This window comes from Oncorhynchus mykiss, chromosome 2 (genome assembly GCF_013265735.2).
Source record: "Oncorhynchus mykiss isolate Arlee chromosome 2, USDA_OmykA_1.1, whole genome shotgun sequence".
NCBI classification, from domain to species: Eukaryota; Metazoa; Chordata; class Actinopteri; order Salmoniformes; family Salmonidae; genus Oncorhynchus; species Oncorhynchus mykiss.
The window spans coordinates 86,470,065-86,495,334 of NC_048566.1; the positions used below are offsets into that span (position 1 = coordinate 86,470,065).

The window sequence follows — 25,270 nt, forward strand, 5'->3', positions numbered from 1 at the left end:
AGACTTTTTCGAAAGAGTGAATTCCGATCTCAGGAAAGGAGCCGTAGTGTACTCCGACATTTCAGACTCTGAGTCCGAAGAACGTTGCTCTTTGCAGGTAGCTAATCCCACTTCCTCACCGAGGCCCTGTCTCTCCTTCACACAGAACTGTTTAAGTTATAAAGGCTGACACATCTGTGTGACTGTGCAGAAAAAGGACTCCTCGGGGGAAGATTCGGGGAGCTCCGAGGAGGAGGAGAAAAGAGAGGATAAGGAGCATTGCAGGATGGCGCGAGGCAGTGTGAAGGACCTACACCAGGCCAGCCAGGCCCTTCACCACTTTCACGAACCACTCAAAGGGTACAGGAAGCATGGATGAATGGACCAAGTGGCGTTCTTGTTCTAAGCATTCTGTATGCATCAATCCAATGCAATACAAATACAATGGGGGAAATGAGTTCATACAGTGCATGATTCATTCATTATCCAGTTGAGTTAAGAGATTCATTAAGTTGTTCCTACACTCGTTTGCAGACAACGCCCTACCTCTCCAACCACAGAAGAGGAGGCTATTGAGGGCATGCTGTCCATGGCAGGGCTGCTTTATCCACAGCGACCAGAGGAGAGCAGCACTGCCCAGGAGCCCTGGTGGTCCAGCCTGGCTCATCAGTCCCCCGACAGTGGTACACTCCAGTCCTGAAATGCTTATAAACTTCAAGATTTCAATTTGACTAAGCCCCTAATTCAATCAATTTCAGATAGTCAAATTCTCTGTTTGTCCTGTAGGTGGAAAAGAGCCTGCGTCAGGGGATGACTCAGACAGCAACTCCACACTGATCCTTCAGGTAATAATAATAATAATAATCAAGAGTGAATGGGTCATGCCTGCACATGCTGAGACTGACATCTCTTAAGTCTGATGTCTCTAATTTGAGACTACATCAGAATCACACTCTGTATTCCTGCTGATCCGTCCACTGGATCCAAGATAGCAGTCAGACGTATTTGTCCTTCGTTTTGTCGTGTCCCATGTATATATATTTTATATGTTTTTCTTCGCATATCTTTTTATTTTTTTCTAAACCCTTACTTCAAAATACTCTCCTGCAACCCACCTCACCCAATGTGGTGTGAACCTGCTTTTTCTCTAACGTATTTTTCTTTGCCTCTTACTGGAATCTCTCCAACATAAACTAGCCAGCTAACGGTCATCAGCTAACTTCTAGCTCAGAAAGCTCTCGCCAGTTTGAACAATGCGATTTAACCAAAGCATACTGGACCTATTTTTCTCTCCATATCCCCGGATTCCTATCGCAAGCTCTGAACCTTCTCACCTTCCGACCTTCGCAGCTAACGTCCCCTGAATGCTAGCTGTCTAGAGCACAACGGACTGTTGGCTTACGAGGCCCATTGAATATATTCTGAAGCCACTAGCTAGCAGTCAGCTATCCTTTGCTAGCGGTCATCAGCTACCTTTATCCCGGACAACTCTCGCCAGTCTGTACAGCGCGACTCAAACCAGAGCTAGTCTGACTTATTCTTCTCGATATCTCCGGATTCCTACCGCAAGCTCTGAACCTATTTTTTAAATATATTTTTTAACATTTTTATGATTATTTTTTCCACCTGGAATTATAGCAGCTAACGACCCCTGAACGCACAGCCGCTAATCTGCGGCCTGCTAGCTATCTAAAGCACATTGGACTGCTGGATTAAGAGGCCCTTCGGACATATGTCTTCGGCCACTATACATATTTTGCCAATTGGCCTGGTTTACCACACGGAGCCCTGCTGATCCGTCCACTGATGTAACTGCACGAGGGGGCCATAACAGACTTCCCTCCGTCGCGTCATCCCTCTAAGGCCTTTCTGTTAGCCTGCTAGCCCCATGCCGCTAGCTGCCTGATGCCACGCACTGGACTTGTATGATCACCCGGCTATGCATGCCTTTCCCTAACGTCGTGTCGATTGCTGTTCTGGTTTGTAACTATTGTTTTATTTAACTGTAGAGCCTCTAGCACTGCTCAACACGCCTCGGCTAACAATTTAGTTCCACCCCCCACACACGCAGTGACATCACCTGGTTTAAAAGCCATTTCTAGAGACAATATCTCTTTCATTATCACTATATGCACAGATTTACCCCCACTGTATTCACATCCTACTATACCTTTGTCTGTACATTATTGCTTGAATATATTCTACCGTGCCCAGAAATCTGCTCATTTTACTCTCTGTTCTGATCGTACTAGGCGTCCAGTTCTGTTAGCCTTTAGCCGTACCCTTATCCTATTCCTCCTCTGTTCCTCTGGTGATGTAGAGGTTAATCCAGGCCCTGCAGTGTAAACGTCACAACAAGGCTCAGTCTGGTCTCTACTCCCATCCCCCAGGCTCTCTCATTTGTTGACTTCTGCAACCGTAAAAGCCTTGGTTTCATGCATGTTAACATTAGAAGCTTCCTCCCTAAGTTTGTTTTATTCACTGCCCTAATACACTCCACCAATCCGGATGTCCTAGCCGTGTCTGAATCCTGGCTTAGGAAGACCATCAAAAACCTTGACATTTCCATTCATAACTATAACATTTTCCGACAAGATAGAACTGCCAAAGGGGGCGGTGTTGCAATTTTACTGCAAAGATAACCTGCAGAGTTCTGTCTTACTATCCAGGTCTGTACCCAAACAATTTGAGCTTCTACTTCTAAAAATGAACCTTTCCAGAAACAAGTGTCTCACTGTTGCCGCTTGCTATAGACCTCCCTCCAGGAATAGATATAGCCCTTGGTTCACTCCAGACCTGTCTGCCCTTGACCAGCACAAAAACATCCTGTGGCATTCTGCATTCGCATCGAATAGCGAATATAGTTGCATATCACCAACTTTTCAGGGAAGTTAGGAACCAATATACACAGGCAGTTAGGAAAGCTAAGGCTAGCTTTTTTAAACAGAAATTTGCATCCTGCAGTACAAACTCAAAAAAGTTCTGGGACACTGTAAAGTCCATGGAGAATAAGAGCACCTCATCCCAGCTACCCACTGCTCTGAGGCTAGAAAACACTGTTACAACTGACAAATCCACTATAATTGAGAATTTCAATAAGCATTTCTCTACGGCTGGCCATGATTTCCACCTGGCTACCCCCTACCCCGGTCAACTGCCCGGCACCCTCCACAGCAACCCGCCCAAGCCCCCACCATTTCTCCTTCACCCATATTCAGATAGCTGATGTTCTGAAAGAGCTGCAAAATCTGGACCCCTACAAATCAGCCGGGCTAGACAATCTGGACCCTCTTTCTTAAATGATCTGCCAAAATTGTTGCAACCCCTATTACTAGCATGTTCAACCTCTCTTTCGTATCGTCTGAGATTCCCAAAGATTGGAAAGCTGCTGTGGTCATCTCCCCTCTTCAAAGAGGGAGACACTCTAGACCTAAACTGCTACAGACCTATATATATATCTCCTACCCTGCATCTCTAAGGTCTTCGAAAGCCAAGTTAACAAACAGATTACTGACCATTTTGAATCACATCGTACCTTCTCCGCTATGCAATCTTGTTTCCGAGCTGGTCATGGGTGCACCTCAGCCACGCTCAAGGTCCTTAACGATATAATAACCGCCATCGATAAGAGACATTACTGTGCAGCTGTATTCATCGACCTGGCCAAGGCTTTCAACTCTGTCAATCACCACATTCTTATTGGCAGACTCAACAGCCTTGGTTTCTCAAATGATTGCCTCGCCTGGTTCACCAACTACTTCTCTGATAGAGCTCAGTGTGTCAAATCGGAGGGCCTGTTGTCCGGACCTCTGGCAGTCTCTATGGGGGTGCCACAGGGTTCAATTCTCGGGCCGACTCTCTTCTCTGTATACATCAATAATGTCGCTCTTGCTGCTGGTGTTTCTCTAATCCACCTCTACGCAGACGACACCATTCTGTATACTTCTGGCCCTTCTTTGGACACTGTGTTAACTAACCTCCAGACGAGCTTCAATGTCATACAACTCTCCATCTGTGGCCTCCAACTGCTCTTAAACGCATATAAAACTAAATGCATGCTATTCAACCGATCATTGCCCGCACCTGCCCGCCCATCCAGCATCACTACTCTGGACGGCATTGACTTAGAATACGTAGATAACTACAAATACCTAGGTGTCTGGCTAGACTGTAAACTCTCCTTCCAGACTCACATTAAGCATCTCCAATCAAAAATGTCATCTTGAATCGGCTTCCTATTTCGCAACAAAGCTTCCTTCACTCATGCTGCCAAACATACCCTTGTAAAACTGACCATCCTACCGATCCTAGACTTCGGCGATTTCATCTATAAAATAGCCACCAACACTCTACTCAGCAAACTGGATGCAGTCTATCACAGTGCATCTGTTTTGTCACCAAAGCCCCATATAATACCCACCACTGCGACCTGTACACTTGTTGGCTGGCCCTCGCTTCATACTCGTCGCCAAACCCACTGGCACCAGGTCATCTACAAGTCTCTGCTAGGTAAAGCCCCGCCCTATCTCAGCTCGCTGGTCACCATAGCAACACCCACTTGTAGCACACGCTCCAGCAGGTATATCTCACTGGTCACCCCCAAAGCCAATTCCTCCTTTGGTCGCCTTTCCTTCCAGTTCTCTGCTGCCACTGACTGGAACGAACTGCAAAAATCCCTGAAGCTGGAGATTCCCATCTCCCTCACTAGCTTTAAGAACCAGCTGTCAGAGCAGCTCACAGATCACTGCACCTGTTCATAGCCCATCTGTATACAGCCCATCTATCTACCTCATTCCTATACTGTATTTATTTATTTTGCTCCTTTTGCACCACAGTATCTCTACTTGCACATCCATCTTTTGCACATCTACCATTCCAGTGTTTAATTGCCATATTGGAATTACTTCGCCACCATGGCCTATTTATTGCCTTAACTCCCTTATTTGACCTTATTTGCACTCACTGTATATAGACTTTGTTTTCTTTTTTTTCTACTGTATTATTGACTCTATGTTTTGTTCGTTCCATGTGTAACTCTGTGTTGTTGTAACTCTGTGTTGTATGTGTCAAACTGCTATGCTTTGTCTTGGCCAGGTCGCATTTGCAAAGGAGAACTTGTTCTCAACTAGCTTACCTGGTTAAATAAAGGTGAAATAAAATTAAAACAATTGAATTACTAATATTCCTCTTTAGGTAACAAGTTGGGATTTTGTTCAAAGAACAGCAGATCCAATGTAAAGTATAGTCTCCCCTTCCTTTAGGATGAGCGGAGGGCACAGCAGCATGTGCGTAAGGAGTGTCGAGCCGAGCTTAGCCAGAGGATCCAGGAGAACAAGAACTTCATGGCCAATCAGAGCAATGGGAGTAACAGTAACAGCAGCGAGGCCTGGGGTGACCAAAGCCCCTCTCAGGCTGCCTCTAGCCCCCTCCGCCTGGACCCCAGCTCAGAGACTGACAACCAGTACAGTGAGACTTCCCTGTCACCCCCCCGGCACCCCTCCAAGAGGCCCGCACCAAACACCCCACCCATCAGTAATCAAGCGACTAAAGGTTTGACTCCATATTTATTTATTTATTTTATCTAGCTAATCTATTGGAGTAGTAGCTGGAATTAGCATAGCATTATTCCTCTCTCACTCATCCTTTTTTTATTGATCTCTGTGCAATGTTTTTCTCCTCAGGAAAACGTCCTAAGAAAGGTATGGCCACCGCTAAGCAGAGACTAAGGAAGATTCTCAAGCTGAGCAGGAACAACCATTTCTTGCTATAGCACCCAAGACCCTGATGTCTACAGAAATAACTTTGAGAAGGGACAACTCACCCCCCTGCCCATATACTCTTTCGGTTGTGACATTTTGCAAGAATCATTGCTTGGATGGATTGACCTGACACATTAATGGCCACATGCTTGATGTGGAAGTATTGGATGTAGGGCTTTCAGAGTTAATCAGTTAACTTGAGTTAATTTTAGTGCGCTCATTTTATTACATTTTTTTGTCTGAAAGCGTTCAAAATAAACTGAAACATACAAAATACATAATCTATAACAACGATGCGATGTCCAAACAAGTTGACATTTAGGTTAAAGAAAGTGTGCTTTATCAATTTACCTGATTTGGCTAACCGTAACAAAATCAAGACTTCAATATTCTTGTAATGCTTTTCATATAAAAAAATATAAAATTACAGCTCAATTTGAGCATATTCTGAATTTGCGATTTAATCATGATTAATCACAACAAATCCTGGAATTAACTCAATTTATTTTATCATTTGACAGCCCTAATTGGATAACAAGATAATGGATTTACAGAAGAAAGCACACCGTTTCCCATGGTGAAGTGATGGTGCGCTGTAAAAAGAAAAAAAGAAACTGCATGGATCCTCAGCAATGACATTGGATTGTATATGATCTGGCCATCAAAAGAGCTATACAGTAAATATGGCTTTGTTTCAGAATTGAAGCACCGCAACAACACAGGATTGTACAAAGACGCATGGCATTGGGAATTTAAATGACGTTTGATAGAACAACATTTGCTTCTGAGCCTCGTGCTGTCGTATCTATTTTGGCTGTTGCTTTTTACCTTATGCTTGCACTAGTCCTTCCAACCAACACTACTTATTATGCCAAAACAAGCAAATATTGTTGTTTAAGCCAAGAATGGCAAGTGAAGAGGCTGCTTTCTGCTACCAGAGTTTATCACCACTCTTTGGGACATTGTCATGTGTTGGTTTGGTCTGACTTAAGATCAAGAATGACGCTATGGTGTTTGAACTCATTTGAAATGGTGCTGAAGTGCATATTCATGTTATCCTTTCGTCTACCCTCATGTTACAATCACCAGTGATTGAATTTGAGAGGGGGTATATTTTGATGCAGCACTCCAGGCACCTCAGCCTCGCAGTATGTAAAAGCTATCTGACGCTAATGCATGAAGCCATTCCAAGAATAACTCTCCCAACGCATTAAGTTTACTGGTTCTGTTTACTGAAGGGGTTATGACTCCTCGTTGCTCTATAGTTGGATCACTGACCATATCAAATGTGTTCCTTTGGTGCCACCTATTGGTCAAAGGAGGGCAGGAGCTTGAAAGTGCTGTTATTATGAAAGGTATTTGAAATTGCAAAAAGATATCAAGTAGCAAATGTACAGAATGTATTTACAGAAAATATAAGTTATCGTTTAATTTATTTCACTTTCTCTTTTGGTGTTTGTTTTATTGTTTTTCTTTTGCTGGCATTGAATTATGTATTGTGAAAAAGTTAATAATGGCTTTGATATGACAATCCTGTTACAATGGTTAATGTAACGGGTGTGTGATTTATTTTTTTATATTCGCAAACCGGTTGTATTTGTTGCCTCTATCACCTTTGTATTGGGTGGATTTAAGCAAAAATCTACTAACAAGTGGACCTGAATTAGATTTTAAATGTTTGGGAGATCTTCTAGGTCGGCAAAGATTAATATTATCAAAGAATATTTGTCTTACTCGTTAGTATGAATTTGATTTTTTTGTTTTTATATAAATGTGTCTTAAGTGACACTGATCATTTTATAATTGTACAAAGTGTATGTGAGAAATGTAATTATGGCTACTGATCTAGTTATTGTTAGTGTATGTTTAATTTCCCTATCACTATATCCTTGGCTTGAAAGACCTCAGTTGGATTTTGAATTGGTGGTCTTTTTTTGTTGGTGATAATGCCAAAAATGTGATTACCATGAATGGGTGAAGTGAGAGATTGCTCCTGTTGGTGTTTTTCTCAGGGACACATTCTCTTTCTTAAGAAACTTTTTTTTTTGTGTGTTTTTTTTTTCATAAGCAACATGAAATGACCCATCGTTGACACTTTCTGATCATTGATTTTATTTACATAAAAAAAGGTGCATTGGTTGTGACCTTGACTCCTTTTTATGGAAATGTAATTATGCTGCCGGTCTTCCCAACTTTCATTGGGAAGTTTGTTCATACATGTTGTCAATCGTCGTCACTTCAATAAGTGAATGGTGGACTGCGGTACTATATTACAACTGCTCAGGGCTCTTTGGTGGTGACAGTTTCTAGACTAAGAACTTTGAAATATGTATTTTGTGGACATTGTGCTACAAAGAATGGTTGCACCAAAAGAAGCAACCTCTTGAATACAAATCCTATTTCTGCATTTAGCAAAGAGCATGCCAACAGAGGTGACCCCAAGTGAAGTTGAGCCATCTACTAAATCCTCACCATTCTTATATGCTATCTGCCAAGGCATATTGCACTAACTTTCAGATTTAAGCATATCAAATAGCTTTAGATGCCCCCATTCAAGTATTTGTGACAACTGAGTTCCCATCATGAATTGACTTTTAATCCACACCCTCATGCTCATGGTACCATCTGCCTGGCTACCTACTGTATTTAGCCATTGTGCTTGAGCTCCAAAAGTATTGGGACAGTGAATTTGTTTTCTTTGTTTTGGCTCTGTAAACCATCACTTTGGATTTGAAATGATACAGTAACTGAGGTTAGTCATCTTTAATCTGATGGTATTTTCATCCATATCGGGTGAACCGTTTAGAAATTACAGCACCCCCACACTCACACACATTTTTAGGGGATCAAAAGTATTGGAACTAATTCACTTGTGTATTAAAGTAGTCTCAAGTTTATTTAGTCCCATATTGATAGCACACAATGATTACATCAAGCTTGAGACTACAAACTTGTTGGATGCATTTGCTGTTTGTTTTGGTTGTGTTTCATATTATTTTGTGCCCAATAGAAATTAATGCTAAATAATGTATTGTCATTTTGGAGTCACTTTTATTGTAACTAAGAATAGGATATTTCCAAACACTTCTACATTAATGTGGACGTTACCATGATTACGGATAATTCTGAATGAGTGTGAAAGTTAGACGCACATATCATCCCCCCCCCCCCCTCAAAAAAATGCTAAACTCCCCAGATATTAAAATGGTGAGGTTAACATGTCTTGAGGGTATATTATTTGTGCATCTAACTAACTTTCTCACTCTTCATTATTCACAATTCATTCAGGAATATCCGTAATCGGGGTAGCATCCACATGAATGAATTGAACATACCACATACCAAATGAAAAATTAGAAAGAAAATAATCATAATATAACTACAGTATACAATTGTAAAATATTAATTAGGTTATGGATCATAAAAGCTCAATTTACATGTGATACATTTATCATAGTCCCATGTTTCATGAGCTGAAATATAAATCCCAGAAATGTTCCATACGCACAAAAATCTTATTTCTCTCAAGTTTGGACCACAAACCTGTTTGCATCCCTGTTAGTGAGCATTTGTCCTTTACCAAGATAATCCATCCACCTGAGAGGTGTAACCACACGAGCCCAGGACCTCCACATCCGGCTTCTTCTCCTGCAGGATTGTCTGTAATAAAGGCCTTTGTGGGGAGAAGCAAATACTTGTTGGCTGAGCATGGCTCCCAAGTGGGTGGGCCTATACCCTCCCAGGCCCATCCATGGCTGCGCCCAGTCATGTGAAATCCATAAATAAATGCCTAATGATTTTATTTCAATTTACTGATTTCCTTATATGAACTGTAACTCAGTAAAATCTTTGAAATTGTTTTGTGTTATTTTTGTTCAGTATAGAAGTGTTTAGAAACGGTCAATTCTTATTTACAATCAAATGTATTCTAAAATGACACTACATGATTTACCATTCATTTCTATTGGGCACAAAATTATCTGAAACATAACAGTAAAAACATCCAACAAGTTTGTAGATTCACAAGCTTGATTTAATCATTGCGCGCTAGGAATATGGGAGCAAATACTAAACTTTTGACTACTTTAATACACGTGAATTTGTCCCAATAGTTTTGGTCCCCTAAAATCGGTGGACTATGCACAGAAAGTGCTGTAAATTCTAAATTATTCACCCGATATTGATGGAAATACCCTAAAATTAAAGCTGACAGTCTGCACTTTAACCTCAGTCATTGTATCATTTCTGGAGTACAGAGCCACAACAAGATGCTGTGGAGAGATTCATTCAGAGAAGCTTGACTTCCAATTCTATTCCCAGGCCCTGTAAAACCACAATAACAAAAAGTCTAGGCTTCTGAAAGGGCGAAGATCATGAGTTGCTTTTCAGTTACTCTCAACAAAACAGTTTCACTTTTCATCGTCCCAACATGCTTGATCATGCATGGTATGACTGGCCTTCTGGCAAAGTCTTGTTCTCCAGTAGACTACTGTTAATTGTACAGTATTTTACTGAATTTTAGACTATTTTTACATTTGTGGGAAGTGTTGGTCATGGTGTCTATTTCCAGTCTGCTGTTTGGTTGAATGTCTATAATAGTTTATTTCAATCATTGAAAACATTAAGCTTGTCTTGACACTAACCCATTGCAATGACTCTTTGAATGTTTATTTCTGTATCACAATGTGGCTTGTAAATAATTACATTTTAATGTGATGTTTTCCTTATTCTCAACCACTAACCTGCATCATTAAGACTGGGTAAGATATTTCCTTGACAAATGCCTTTGGTGCGGTAGCTAGGCTTGGATCATATGAATGAACGTCTGTCACCAATGACTACTGTGAGAGCTAATGTAAAGCAATATTTTCTTATTTTTTATTTCCATCTACAATGTGCATGTTTGGAGATCAAACAGTGCTAGCATAGTACCACACTTACATATAGCAGGTTGGTCATCATTATGCAACAGTGCACAAATGTAATGTGCCTTGTGTTGGAGTTCCATATTTCAGCAGTAGGGGGACACAGAGTCCCAAGACACTAAATTGTTGCTGTGCCCTTTTCTCAATCTCTTCAGTGCTCACTGATTTGAAAGACATGGAGTCTGGACAGCCTTAAAACAGTCTCAGCCCAACCAAAATGGGGCCATCTCCAACCCATCTGTAATTTCAGAGCTGTGAACAGTGACACTGACGGAGTATGAACTAGGGGGGCCTGGAAACCAAACAATATACTGTTATTATAGTCCTTTAGAAAAGATCATTGTGAAATTAAATATACAGAGATTACAATGAAGTTGCCATATGATCAGAATCAGCCCTATGGGTATATCTACATTGACTGTTGTTACATTCAAACTATTTTTGGTGGATGGTATTAGGTGCATGGCCCAAGTACATTTAGGATAAATGTATTATCAATTGATCTCGTTTTCTATTTAGCTCATGTGGAAGCATGGCATGCACAATTATAGTGACGCGAGCCCGGGCTCGAGCACTAAAGTGAAAACTGCACTGTGTGCGCGCGGGGATGATAGTCGCCATTTTATTTTGAAAAATCAAACCGAACTGGAAGGAGAGCAACCAAAAAGGAATGAATATCACAAATACATTTTGGGAACCATGGTACGTTTTTTTTTAAACATTATATTGCAAAGAATCGGCGGTATTTAAAAAATATTTAGGACACATTAGTAAGCTAAAAAGTGTGCGACTACCCGTTAGGCGTCGTAGTTAACGTGAGCAAAGACAAGCTAGCGTACTACAGTAGCGTTGGCTAAAGTTCGCCAGCTAGGAACAGTTGGATGGTCCCATCTCAAAGTAGAGTTGGTTAGTGAAAATGACCATATATTAACGTTTAACATGGCTTACTCATTTCGAGTTTGTGGATGCTGTACTCCGAGAACATTGTCATAACGTTTATATGAACTAGTCAACGTTAACTAACACTAGTTGGCTAGTTACGGTACCTGGTCATTCATTCATTCATATACACATGCATACATACATTAAATTACCTAGCAGTTAGGTTAGCTAACGTTAGTTAGTTTGTTGACAATGTATTTCCATTGACAATAACGTAACTAATAATCGATCGCTAGTGCGACAGCTAACTAGTGTTTATAGAATTGTTGGCTTTGCAACGTAAACAAATGTAACTAACGTTAGCTTGTTTTTCTGTCGTTGGCTAACTAACATACGGCCTTCTGAGCGTTGACGTTAGCTAACATTAGCTGGCTGACGTTTGCCACATCTGCTAATTTAGCTAGCTAGCTGGTGTTGGCAAACGCAATGTGCTTGCTTATCCGGCTAGTTAACGTTTGCTGGCTAGCTCTTTGTCTCAATGGATAAGTTGACTTGTAAACATTAACTTAGATGTCAGATGGTTAACGTTATGTAACTAACGTTAACGAACCAAGTTGGTCAGTTACATTCTGCATCTAGCAAACATGGCTATCGTTGATATTATTAGCTAACGTGAGCGACGTTTGCTAACTAACGAGATGTTGCAGAATATTGAGTGAACAGATGCTAGCGAAGTAGGTTATCTACGTGGACTGTAACACATTTAATTGTTTAATTGAGACACACACGACAAATATGCGAACGTTAACTTAGTTGCCGTTAGCTAGCTAACGTTAGTATTCTCACTAACGTTTAATTTGCATTATTACTGGGACACTGAAATCATAGCTAGCTACCTACGTGAGAAATTAATATAACTCGCTTTAAGTATCTAAACGACTTTGGCTTGGTTATTCATTGATTAACCACGTGTTGTCAGTGTAGAAGAGAAATATAGGAAATCATCCGTATTATCAGCGCACACGATGCTGATTCAAATCAAATTGTATTTGTCACATACACATGGTTAGCAGATGTTAATGCGAGTTTAGCGAAATGCTTGTGCTTCTAGTTCCGACAATGCAGTAATAACCAACAAGTAATCTAACAATTCCAAAACTACTGTCTTATACACAGTGTAAGGGGATAAAGAATATGTACATATGGATATATAAATGAGTGATGGTACAGAGCAGCATAGGCAGGATACAGTAGATGGTATCGAGTACAGTATATACATGAGGTGAGTATGTAAACAAAGTGGCATAGTTAAAGTGGCTAGTGATACATGTATTACATAAGGATGCAGTCGATGATATAGAGTACAGTATATATGTATGCATATGAGATGAATAATGTAGGGTAAGTAACATTATATAAGGTAGCATTGTTTAAAGTGGCTAGTGATATATTTACATTTCCCATCAATTCCCATTATTAAAGTGGCTGGAGTAGTGTCAGTGTGTTGGCAGCAGCCACTCAATGTTAGTGGTAGTAACGGTTAAAGGGTGTGCATCAAGTCAAGGCCCAACTTGGTAGTTTTACTTAGACCGACGTTGTGGACATAGTTTTCGCTAACATTGATAATTTGTTTGGGCAAACTTAAACTTAGTTCTCATTTACAACTGCGACCCGGCCAAGATAAAGCAAAGCAGTACGACAAAAACAGAGTTAGAAACAAACGTGCAGTCAATAACACAAATAAAAATATAAATATCTATAAGTTACAGTGTGTGCAAATGTAGAAGTGACCATCGTTATAACTCGGTCATGGTGACTTTCTACCTGTAAGTTGTGAAGTAGCTGATTAACTAGCTAGCAAGTTGTTGCTGTTTTTTAGTTAGCCTACTACCCTACTCTTCTACATTTCCACACACTGTAACTTACATAGATTTTTATGTTTTTCTTTTGTTATTGACTGTACGTTTGTTTGTAACTCTGTTGTTTTTGTCGCACTGCTTTGCGTTATATTGGCCGGGTCGCAGTTGTAAATGAGAACTTGTTCATATTACATTTAAAGTTTTGTTTTTTTGTATTGCGGTGGTGTGTGAATCAGGATTATACCAGGGAACACTTAAACAACACAAGTCAATCACACTTCTGTGAAATCAAACTGTCCACTTAGGAAGCAACACTGATTGACAATAAATGTCACATGCTGTTGTGCAAATGGAATAGACAACAGGTGGAAATTATAGGCAATTAGCAAGACACCCCCAATAAAGGAGTGGTCCTGCAGGTGGTGACCACAGACCACTTCTCAGTTCCTATGCTTCCTGGCTGATGTTTTGGTCACTTTTGAATGCTGGCAGTGCTTTCACTCTAGTGGTAGCATGAGACGGAGTCTACAACCCACACAAGTGGCTCAGGTAGTGCAGCTCACCCAGGATGGCACATCAATGCAAGCTGTGGCAAGAAGGTTTGCTGTGTCTGTCAGCGTAGTGTTCAGAGCATGGAGGCGCTACCAGGAGACAGGCCAGTACATCAGGAGATGTGGAGGAGGCCGTAGAAGTGCAATAACCCAGCAGCAGGACCGCTACCTCTGCCTTTGTGCAAGGAGAAGCAGGAGGAGCACTGCCAGAGCCCTGCAAAATGACCTCAAGCAGGCCACAAATGTGCGTGTCTGCTCAAACGGTCAGAAACAGACTCCATGAGGGTGGTATGAGGGCCCGACGTCCACAGGTGGGGGTTGTGCTTACAGCCCAACACCGTGCAGGATGTTTGGCATTTGCCAGAGAACACCAAGATTGGCAAGTTTGCCACTGGTGCCCTGTGCTCTTCACAGATGAAAGCGGGTTCACACTGAGCACATGTGACAGTCTGGAGACGCCGTGGAGAACGTTCTGCTGCCTGCAATGGAGACGCCGTGGAGAACGTTCTGCTACCTGCAACATCCTCCAGCATGACCGGTTTGGTGGTGGGTCAGTCATGGTGTGGGGTGGCATTTCTCTGGGGGGCCGCACAGCCCTCCATGTTCTCGCCAGAGGTAGCCTGACTGCCATTAGGTACCGAGATTAAATCCTCAGACCCCTTGTGAGACCATATGCTGGTGCGGTTGGCCCTGGGTTCCTACTAATGCAAGACAATGCTAGACCTCATGTGGCTGGAGTGTGTCAGCAGTTCCTGCAAGAGGAAGGCATTGATGCTATGGACTGGCCCGCCCGTTCCCCAGACCTGAATCCAATTTAGCACACCTGGGACATCATGTCTAGCTCCATCCACCAACGCCACGTTGCACCACAGACTGTCCAGGAGTTGGCGGATGCTTTAGTCCAGGTCTGGGAGGAGATCCCTCAGGAGACCATCCACCACCTCATCAGGAGCATGCCCAGGTGTTGTAGGGAGGCCACACGCACTACTGAGCCTCATTTTGACTTGTTTTAAGGACATTACATCAAAGTTGGATCAGCCTGTAGTGTGGTTTTCCACTTTTTTGAGTGTGACTCCAAATCCAGACCTCCATGGGTTGATAAATTTGATTTCCATTGATCATTTTTGTGTGATTTTGTTGTCAGCACATTCAACTATGTAAATAAAAAAAGTATTTAATAAGACTATTTCATTCATTCAGATCTAGCATGTGTTATTTTAGTGTTCCCTTAATTTCTTTGAGCAGTGTACTTTAAAACCTTTAATTTAACTAGGCAAGTCAGTTAAGAACAAATTCTTATTCTCTCCCTTGTTCAGGGGCAGAATGAAAGATTTTTACCATGTCAGCTCATGGATTCGATCTAGCAACCTTTCGGTTACTGGCTCAACGCTCTAACCACTAGGCTCCCTACTATGTAGTATTTGCTCAATGAGTTTGTACTGTTTTTATGTGCATCTGTATTAACTAGTTTTCTCTCTTGGTTATTTTCAGATTCTGAACTTGATGTTGCACTGAGGGACTTTACCTTGTATCAAGATCCACTGATAGAAGTAGCTTGCTGTAAAACATTTTCACACCTGGGGGGGGGGGGGGGGGGGCGGGGGCGGGGGCAGAAGTATCCTATCACTGAAGTGACTTAAGGGGAATAATGGTGATTTTGCGCCGGGCACGGCCGCCTGCTTCCGCCCCAACCAGCAATGAATCTTGACTCGCTCTCGCTGGCTTTGTCTCAAATCAGCTACTTGGTGGACAATTTAACTAAGAAAAACTACAGAGCCAGCCAGCAGGATATACAACATGTGAGTAGCATGTGGTATTATGCTCACAAATTGCATTTTTTTTTCTTCTAGTTTTGCCACAAAAGCAGTACACACATTTTCAGACGTTTGAAGGGCTATGTTTGGATATAGGTGGCCTGAATAAACAAGATGTTTCTATGCAGAGAAAACCCTGGGTTTAGAATTGCATAAGGTCTGACAATTATATTGTGGCTCTGACGACTGACCTGTTATTTGTTCTTTTGTTGAATGTGTTCTGTCCCAACAGATAGTGAATCGTCACGGCCCTGAGGCAGACAGGCATTTGTTACGCTGTCTTTTCTCCCATGTGGATTTCAGTGGCGATGGTAAAAGCAGTGGCAAAGATTTCCATCAGGTAATTTCTGATTAATAATACTCATTACACCAGTTGCTAAACAGATGTTAGCAATGAGGATTAAGGGTTTCTTTAAATGTCCTTATCATTGGTATTGTCTATCTTGCCTTTATTATTTTAGAAAGTGACTCTGCTTTCCTATTTTGTCCTTAACCTGTTCTGTTATGTTCCCTCTTCTCCCTTTTACCTTCGTTTGCCCACTTGACCAAGACACAGTTTCTGATCCAGGAGTGTGTTTCACTGATTTCAAAGCCAAATTTTATTTCAACACTCTGCTACACAATCGACAATCCCTTGCACTACCAGAAGGTAGGAGACGTGCTTATTTTCTTATTTTCGTAAAATAATTTAGCAATTCATAAATATTATTGTACATTTTCTGCAGTGATGAAGTGGGTGCACGTTAGACCTCTGTGACAAAATGACTGTCTGCATCAGAATAACATTGTTTTCTAACCTTTATCATTTTCAGAGTTTGAAGCCTTCCACCCACTTGTTTACTCAGTTGAGTAAAGTTCTCAAGTTAAGCAAGGTTCAAGAAGTAAGTAAAGTAATGTGGAAATGTATGTTGTCAGATGGTGTTTTTTTATTATAAGTGTTTAAAAATAATATGCCAAGCAATTTGAGATTCTACATAAATCTTTCTTTTTTTCCCCTAAGGTTATATTTGGCCTTGCTTTGCTGAATTCGTGCAACGCAGACCTTCGTGGTTTTGGTAAACTCAGTTTTATATTTAATCATTTGACTATACCTGCTGATTTGAAACCACACAATGTTTTATCTGTATGGAGGGGTCACATGAGCTATTCTGTTATCAAGGTGTCCAAGTGTAGCACATGGAAATGTGTGAAACTCACTCCATAACCTGATGTGTCCCTACATGGGCTGAAAAATAGCTAGCTTTTCGCGTGGCACAACTGTTAAAAAAAATGCTTCGCAAGGGCAAGTCACGTGTGCTAAAAAGGCAGAGGTCCTGTGTTCAAGCCTCTGAGCTGAATCAGGAGGAAGCCGTACTCTCTAAGCAAGAAGCTTGACATCCGTTATACAAGTCTAGAGATGAAACGGTATGAACATTTCATATCACAATTATAGTGACAAATTATCACTTATCAGTATTATTGCGCTATTGTTAAAATGTGCTGGAAATGTTCAAAAAGTACTGATACACATACTGAAATCATTTCACCAAGTTTTATATTGAAAACAACAAATACAATTAGCTATGGACTATGTACTTTTTGTGTGCATAAACTTTAAAATAATAACATTAAAAATTGCACCATGTGGCGATGAAGTAAGCTTCCCTAGTGCAGGTTTAAATGAACACAGCCTTAAGTAAGCAAATCAAATAAACAGCTAAATTAGCAGCACTCACTTTGTAGTGAGGCACGGCAACCTTTATCTGCCCCAGAAAGCCAAGCCTCTCAACAATTTGAAGTGGCACCATGTCCGTGGCAATGTAATATGAAAGGGCTGGAGTGAGGTCTTGAGCATTTTTTTGATGTGGGTGCATAAGCACCCTGCCTTTTTAAATGCTTGCTCGATTGTCTGTGTCAACTAGATGAGGGACCAGGTGCATCACTGGGTTTGCCTGCTGCACGCCCACTCTGTTAACAAGGGAATAGTAAATGTAGTCATTATTATTATTGGCGTTTTTATTATTATTCACTTAAGACTGTGTATATCTTCTGTGTTGCATTTGAGTATATGCAATGGCCCCATGCGCAATTTACAGAAATACAAATGAGTCTTAACTTTGGCATAGGGGGCAGTATTTTGACATCCGGATAAAAAGCGTGCCCAAAGTAAACTACCTGCTACTCAGGCCCAGAAGCTAGGATATGAATATAATTGGTAGATGTGGCTAGAAAACTGTTCTAAAACTGTTAAAATAATGTCTGTGAGTAAACTGAAATGGCAGGCTAAACCCAGAGGACAAACCTTAAAAATAAAACAAATTCAGCATACCACTGATTTCAATGTCTGGCACTTTTATAATAGTGCGAAATCGTCCCCTATTGCAGTTCCTAGGGCTTCCACTAGATGTCAAGAGTCTTTAGAAAGAGTTTTGTGCTGTTTTTTGGGGGGGAAAATGAGGGAGAAGTTGTAGTTTTTCTAAGTGGCTCCCATTTTGTCTGTTGTGTTTCCAAGCGCATGGCCGAGAGAGTGCGTTCTTTTTGTTTATCTTCGGTAAAGACTAATGATTCTCCATCTTAAATTTTATTGTTTATTTGCGTATTAGGGTACCTAAGGATAGATTACAAACGTTGATTGACTTGTTTGGATAAGTTTATTGGTAACGCTTGGGATTCATTTTGTATGCATTTTGACGGAGGGAAACCGAGTGGATAAACTGAGTTATGGATATAAAGAAGGAATTTATCGAACAAAAGGACCATTTGTAATGTAACTGACCTTTTGGAGTGCCAACAGAAGATCTTCAACGGTAAGGCATATATTATATCGCTATTTCTGACTTTTGTGTCGCAACTCCCTGGTCGAAAATGATTTATGCATTTATGTGCTGGACGCTGTCCTCAGATAATCGCATGGTTTGCTTTTGCCGTAAAGCCTTTTTGAAATCTGACACCTTGGCTGGATTAACAACAAGTTACGCTTTATTTTGATGTATTGCACTTGTGATTTCCTGAAAGATTAATATTTATAGTAATTCGAATTTGGCACTCTGCCATTTTACCGGATGTTGGCCAGGTGGGACACTACCATCCCACCTATCCATAAGAAGTTTTTAAGACGGTGATGGTAATTGCAATGAGCCCAACATTTGACAGAAATAATGGAGTCTTTTATAGGAGTCTAAAGTGTTTCTCCTGTTGGAACACCTTTACAACCAAGTCGACGACTGACAGATTTTAAATTAACAAAATAGATTGGTTGTGTGACTACATAACATGTTATCGTGTGCAATGGGCGAGTAGTCTGCAGACACATGACGCATACAGCAGCAGAACGTGTAGTGTTTTTACAAGGGTAGTTAGCACTGAAAGCTTCAGTTTACATTATTGACAAGCTATTAGCAAGTTACAGACAAACCATGACGTTTTCCCCCACATCATGCATTGAGCTAAAAGTTAACTTTGCTTGTATTCGCTATAAAGTAGTAGTGGTTGGTGGTCATGAAGATGACTCAAGAGTTATGAAGTGTTAATGTAAAGGAGTACCTGGTATTGTGTAGGTCATTTACGTACCAGGTGGCTATCTCTCGATTAACGTCCTCAGGTGGGGCCTTCAGTATGTCAATTGCTACAGTGTGGCAGGGGTAGTCAGCAAAGCAGAACACATCTGGGCTCATGAGGGAGTGCTGGATGAATGACAGCTGGAAGAGAGTGATAATGGTCATGAGGGCTGAGGAGAGGAGTTCATTGATGTGAATGAAGGAGTTTGTTACCTCTGGAAATAAGACAAGTGTTAAGTGTCTTGACATTTACATAAACCTGGCCCAATCTCCTCCCAACCTGACCCATTCTCCTCCTTACCTGTCCCTCAGCATGCTTCCAGGGCCGGTAGATTAGGTCGACAGGGAACACCCCCAGGCCCCTCTGGATCCCATACACCACCATCTGCAGTCCCTTGCATGTTCTGCAGATAGTGTGACCATCTTCGATTAAGCTTCCCTCAGCACTCTTGTGAAACCCCAAATACTACCACACAGGTTTGGTCCTCTTAGAAGGCTGAAAAATCTGCCGAGCGCTGTCACTGCCTTCTGCCATGTTTTCACACAAAACAAAACCCATGTTGCATGCTGTGCCTGCGTAAGGCTGTTGCTAACTTTGGTTGATGCAGGACAGAATTTACCATGAATTTTTCAATCCGTGGTAATCAAACATGGTTTTATTGATTAAAATGTAAAACGGTAATACTAATCGTCGGGTTTTATACAGTGGTTTATCGTGAAACCGGTGACAATTTCATCCTTATACAAGTATTTATTTGAAATATTTCCCCATTTGTCTTTAGCCGCGCAGTTCGTCAAACAAAGGCTCCCGGACCTCCTCCGCTCGTACGTGGACGCGGACCTTGGAGGAAACCAGGAAGGTGGCTTCCAAGATATTGCCATAGAGGTCCTGCACCTGCTCCTCTCTCATCTTCTTTTTGGACAGAAGGGAGCCAGCGGGGTCGGACAAGAGCAGATTGACGCGTTCCTCAAGACACTGTGCAGAGGTGAGGGGCATAGACGCACTACTTGAAAGGAAATGTTAATTATTTCCAGAAGTAACACAAACTCTGATTCCTTAATTCACAACAATCTGGTCGTTTTGTACATGTTTTCCCATTAATTAAATATTCTGGTTCAGATTTCCCGCAGGAGCGCTGCCCTGTGGTGCTCGCACCACTTCTATACCCTGAAAAACGGGACATTCTGATGGACAGGATTCTGCCAGACTCGGGAGAGTTAGCCAAGACCATGATGGAGAGTTCTCTCGCAGAGTTCATGCAGGAAGTTGGCTATGGCTTTTGTGCAAGGTGACTGATATTTAGCAACTGAAATGCAAATTACAAATAGTTTTTGATGTCATGCATGACCACTAAGGAATTAAATGTCCGTTACCCCTGTTAATGTATTGTCTGTCTTTCATTCTAAGCCTCGATGAATGCCGCAACATAATCCTACAGTATGGGGTGCGAGAGGTTACTGCCAGCCAGGTGGCCAGGGTCCTGGGGATGATGGCTCGCACCCACTCTGGCTTGTCTGATGGAATCCCCCTACAGGTGAGGGTTGACCTGATGGTAACTTACTGAAGCTCTGTTAAAAAAAAAATTAAAAATGTAATTAAATGACATTGCGCTCTAAGTATACAATTGTTTTTCTTTTTTCTTCCTCAGTCCATCTCGGCTCCGGGCAGTGGCATTTGGAGCGATGGAAAGGACAAAAGTGATGGCTCTCAGGCGCACACCTGGAATGTAGAAGTTCTAATTGATGTGGTCAAAGAAGTTGTAAGTTATAGTGGAATTACATGTTATTCCCCTTCAGTTGGCCATTCATGTCTTGCACTTTGTACAGAATGTCCTTTTTATATTTTAGAACCCCAATCTGAACTTTAAAGAGGTGACCTATGAGCTTGACCACCCTGGCTTCATAATCCGGGACAGCAAGGGACTGCAGATGGTGGTGTATGGGATCCAGAGGGGCCTGGGCATGGAGGTGTTCCCGGTCGACCTAATCTACCGGCCCTGGAAGCATGCTGAAGGACAGGTAAGGAGGAGAATGGGCCAGGTTTATGTAAATGACAAGACACAACACTTTGGTCTTATTTCCGGCGGTAACAAACTCCTTCATTCACATCAATGAACTCCTCTCTTCAGCCCTCATGACCATTATCACTCTCTTCCAGCTGTCATTCATCCAGCACTCCCTCATGAGCCCAGATGTGTTCTGCTTTGCTGACTACCCCTGCCACACCGTAGCAATTGACATACTGAAGGCCCCACCTGAGGACGATAATCGAGAGATAGCCACCTGGTACGTAAAACAGTTCTCCTGACCTCCACAATACCAAGTACTCCTTTACATTAATTATTAGAACAATGTCATGCCATTTGATATACTTTATTTGTGATTATCGCCTCACAGGAAGAGCCTGGACCTGGTGGAAAGCCTCCTGCGCCTCTCTGAGGTGGGCCAGTACGAGCAGGTAAAGCAGCTCTTCAGCTTCCCCATCAAGCACTGTCCTGACATGCTGGTGCTGGCGCTGCTGCAGATAAGCACCTCCTGGCACACCCTGCGCCACGAGCTCATCTCCACCCTCATGCCAATCTTCCTGGGCAACCACCCCAACTCTGCTATCATCTTACACTACGCCTGGCATGGACAGGGCCAGTCCCCCTCTATCCGTCAGCTGATCATGCACTCTATGGCTGAGTGGTACATGAGAGGGGAGCAGTACGACCAGGCAAAGCTGTCCCGCATCCTGGATGTGGCCCAGGACTTGAAGGTAGGGAGGGATCCATGTTTTTTTTGTTTTTTTTTCAGGAAATGTGGTATAGTTTTGTGAAGGTATGGTGTTCACCCATTCTGCCCAGTGGGTTAAAACGCATTTTGTTAAAATGCATTTTGTTGATGGCATTTCACTTGCTTATGTTATAAAATACATTTTTACCAAGACGATTGATTCTTCATGTTCTGAGTTGTTCTGAGCCTGGTGTTTCCCTAACATATCGTTAACATTAAATTTAAAAAGTCGGGTATTGTAACCTAATACATCCAATAATAAGCTCTGTTGAAGGATTGGTGCAGCTTTATCGCCTAAACGTTTGAGGATTTTATATTTTGTGGTCCTCGTCTTCCAAGTTGTTTCTGCGGGTCGCAAAATTAGCATGACCCGAGCTGAAATAAATGTAAAGGTTTTGAAAATAAAAAGCTTGGGGTACACTCAGTGCTCTGTTGACATTTCATAGATACTCTTGTTTTTGTGAGAAGTCTTTAAAAAATTACAGGAACTTCACATGAATAGGAACAGTGTATACTAAAATATGAAAGTACTACATGTCATGCCATGTCTAAAAATTAATATCTCTTACCTCAATTGTTTTTACCCTTGTAGGATGGTTGAAATTAGGGTGACTAAATCAGTGGAGACCAGAGGGGGGGGGGAATTCAGGAAAATAGCATTGTCAGCTCGCAGATACAATGTCATTGTGCTAACACTAGTTAGCCTAGGCTTGCGAAACTACCTCCAACTTTCTTCATACTGTACACGGACATATACAAATGGTATCCACAAGTTCATCTGACTGGGGAAGTTTAATGAACAAAAATATAAATGCAATAATTTCAAAGATTTACAGAGTTACAGTTCATTCATATAAGGAAATCAATCAACAAACAAATTCATTAGGCCCTAATCTATGAATTTCATGGGTGGGCCTGGGAGGGCATAGGCCCATCAGTATAATTGGGTGGCTGGTCTGACTATCCCGCATGTGAAGAAGCCGGATGTGGAGGTCCTGGACTGGCGTGGTAACACGTGGTCTGCGGTTGTGAGGCCAGTTGGGCATACTGCCATATTCTCCAAAATTATGGGGGTGTGTTATGGTAGAGAAATGAACATTCAATTCTCTGTCAACAGCTCTGGTGGACATTCCTGCAGTCAGCATGCCAATTGGATGCTCCTTCAACTTGAGACATTGCACATTTTAGGTGCCTTTTTTATTGTTTCCATCACAAGGTGCACCTGTGTAATGATCATGCTGATTAACCTGTCTGGGAACAGGGTTCCGCTAGCGCCAGCAGCCAATGAAATTGCAGGGTGCCAAATACAAATCAACAGATCTCATAAATCAAATTTCTCAAACATACAAGTATTAGGCACCATTTTAAAGATAATTTTATCATTTTATTTCACCTTTATTTAACCAGGTAGGCTAGTTGAGAACAAGTTCTCATTTGCAACTGCGACCTGGCCAAGATAAAGCATAGCAGTGTGAACAGACAACACAGAGTTACACATGGAGTAAACAATTAACAAGTCAATAACACAGTAGAAAAAAAGGAGAGTCTATATTGTGTGCAAAAGGCATGAGGTAGGCGAATAATTACAATTTTGGAGATTAACGCTGGAGTGATAAATGATCAGATGGTCATGTACAGGTAGAGATATTGGTGTGCAAAATAGCAGAAAAGTAAATAAATAAAAACAGTATGGGGATGAGGTAGGTAAAAATGGGTGGGCTATTTACCGATAGCCTGTACAGCTGCAGCGATCGGTTAGCTGCTCAGATAGCAGATGTTTGAAGTTGGTAAGGGAGATAAAAGTCTCCAACTTCAGCGATTTTTGCAATTCGTTCCAGTCACAGGCAGCAGAGAACTGGAACGAAAGGCGGCCAAATGAGGTGTTGGCTTTAGGGATGATCAGTGAGATACACCTGTTGGAGCGCGTGTTACGGGTGGGTGTTGCCATCGTGACCAGTGAACTGAGATAAGGCGGAGCTTTACCTAGCATAGACTTGTAGATGACCTGGAGCCAGTGGATCTGGCGACGAATATGTAGCGAGGGCCAGCCGACTAGAGCATACAGGTCGCAGTGGTGGGTGGTATAAGGTGCTTTAGTGACAAAACGGATGGCACTGTGATAAACTGCATCCAGTTTGCTGAGTAGAGTGTTGGAAGCAATTTTGTAGATGACATCGCCAAAGTCGAGGATCGGTAGGATAGTCAGTTTTACTAGGGTAAGTTTGGCGGCGTGAGTGAAGGAGGCTTTGTTGCGGAATAGAAAGCCGACTCTAGATTTGATTTTCGATTGGAGATGTTTGATATTAGTCTGGAAGGAGAGTTTACAGTCTAGCCAGACACCTAGGTACTTATAGATGTCCACATATTCTAGGTCGGAACCATCCAGGGTGGTGATGCTAGTCAGGCGTGCGGGTGCAGGCAGCGAACGGTTGAAAAGCATGCATTTGGTTTTACTAGCGTTTAAGAGCAGTTGGAGGCCACGGAAGGAGTGCTGTATGGCATTGAAACTCGTTTGGAGGTTAGATAGCACAGTGTCCAAGGACGGGCCGGAAGTATATAGAATGGTGTCGCCTGCGTAGAGGTGGATCAGGGAATCGCCCGCAGCAAGAGCAACATCATTGATATATACAGAGAAAAGAGTTGGCCTGAGAATTGAACCCTGTGGCACCCCCATAGAGACTGCCAGAGGACCGGACAGCATGCCCTCCGATTTGACACACTGAACTCTGTCTGCAAAGTAGTTGGTGAACCAGGCAAGGCAGTCATCAGAAAAACCGAGGCTACTGAGTCTGCCGATAAGAATATGGTGATTGACAGAGTCGAAAGCCTTGGCAAGGTCGATGAAGACGGCTGCACAGTACTGTCTTTTATCGATGGCGGTTATGATATCGTTTAGTACCTTGAGCGTGGCTGATGTGCACCCGTGACCGGCTCAGAAACCAGATTGCACAGCGGAGAAGGTACGGTGGGATTCGAGATGGTCAGTGACCTGTTTGTTGACTTGGCTTTCGAAGACCTTAGATAGGCAGGGCAGGATGGATATAGGTCTGTAACAGTTTGGGTCCAGGGTGTCTCCCCCTTTGAAGAGGGGGATGACTGCGGCAGCTTTCCAATCCTTGGGGATCTCAGGCGATATGAAAGAGAGGTTGAACAGGCTGGTAATAGGGGTTGCGACAATGGCGGCGGATAG

At 42.1% G+C, this 25,270-nt stretch overlaps 2 protein-coding genes across 28 annotated transcripts in view; both read left to right on the top strand.

The window, feature by feature from the left end:
* LOC110498407 (lysine-specific demethylase 7B) overlaps positions 1-7,774 on the top strand; it is a 54,129-nt gene extending 46,355 nt beyond the window's left edge. For 2 of the 4 annotated variants that reach the window (XM_021575025.2, XM_021575031.2), the window contains exons 15-20: positions 3-97; positions 191-339; positions 514-662; positions 766-824; positions 5,241-5,529; positions 5,661-7,774. In XM_021575025.2, the coding sequence (XP_021430700.2) occupies positions 3-97; positions 191-339; positions 514-662; positions 766-824; positions 5,241-5,529; positions 5,661-5,749 (830 nt within the window). In that variant the 3' untranslated portion in view covers positions 5,750-7,774. Of the gene's footprint in view, positions 1-2; positions 98-190; positions 393-513; positions 663-765; positions 825-5,240; positions 5,530-5,660 lie in introns of those variants that run through there. The other 2 variants (XM_021575039.2, XM_021575047.2) reach the window with 2 other exon arrangements.
* A 3,436-nt stretch (positions 7,775-11,210) lies between these two features.
* Positions 11,211-25,270, top strand: part of LOC110498438 (CCR4-NOT transcription complex subunit 1) — a 39,328-nt gene continuing 25,268 nt past the window's right edge. For 21 of the 24 annotated variants that reach the window (XM_021575058.2, XM_021575151.2, XM_021575108.2 and 18 more), the window contains exons 1-13: positions 11,211-11,365; positions 15,447-15,754; positions 16,002-16,109; positions 16,320-16,418; positions 16,582-16,650; positions 16,770-16,824; positions 20,088-20,291; positions 20,426-20,594; positions 20,714-20,840; positions 20,955-21,065; positions 21,154-21,324; positions 21,464-21,591; positions 21,703-22,063. In XM_021575058.2, the coding sequence (XP_021430733.2) occupies positions 15,653-15,754; positions 16,002-16,109; positions 16,320-16,418; positions 16,582-16,650; positions 16,770-16,824; positions 20,088-20,291; positions 20,426-20,594; positions 20,714-20,840; positions 20,955-21,065; positions 21,154-21,324; positions 21,464-21,591; positions 21,703-22,063 (1,704 nt within the window). In that variant the 5' untranslated portion in view covers positions 11,211-11,365; positions 15,447-15,652. The remainder of the gene's footprint in view (positions 11,366-15,446; positions 15,755-16,001; positions 16,110-16,319; positions 16,419-16,581; positions 16,651-16,769; positions 16,825-20,087; positions 20,292-20,425; positions 20,595-20,713; positions 20,841-20,954; positions 21,066-21,153; positions 21,325-21,463; positions 21,592-21,702; positions 22,064-25,270) is intronic. The other 3 variants (XM_021575066.2, XM_021575101.2, XM_021575220.2) reach the window with 1 other exon arrangement.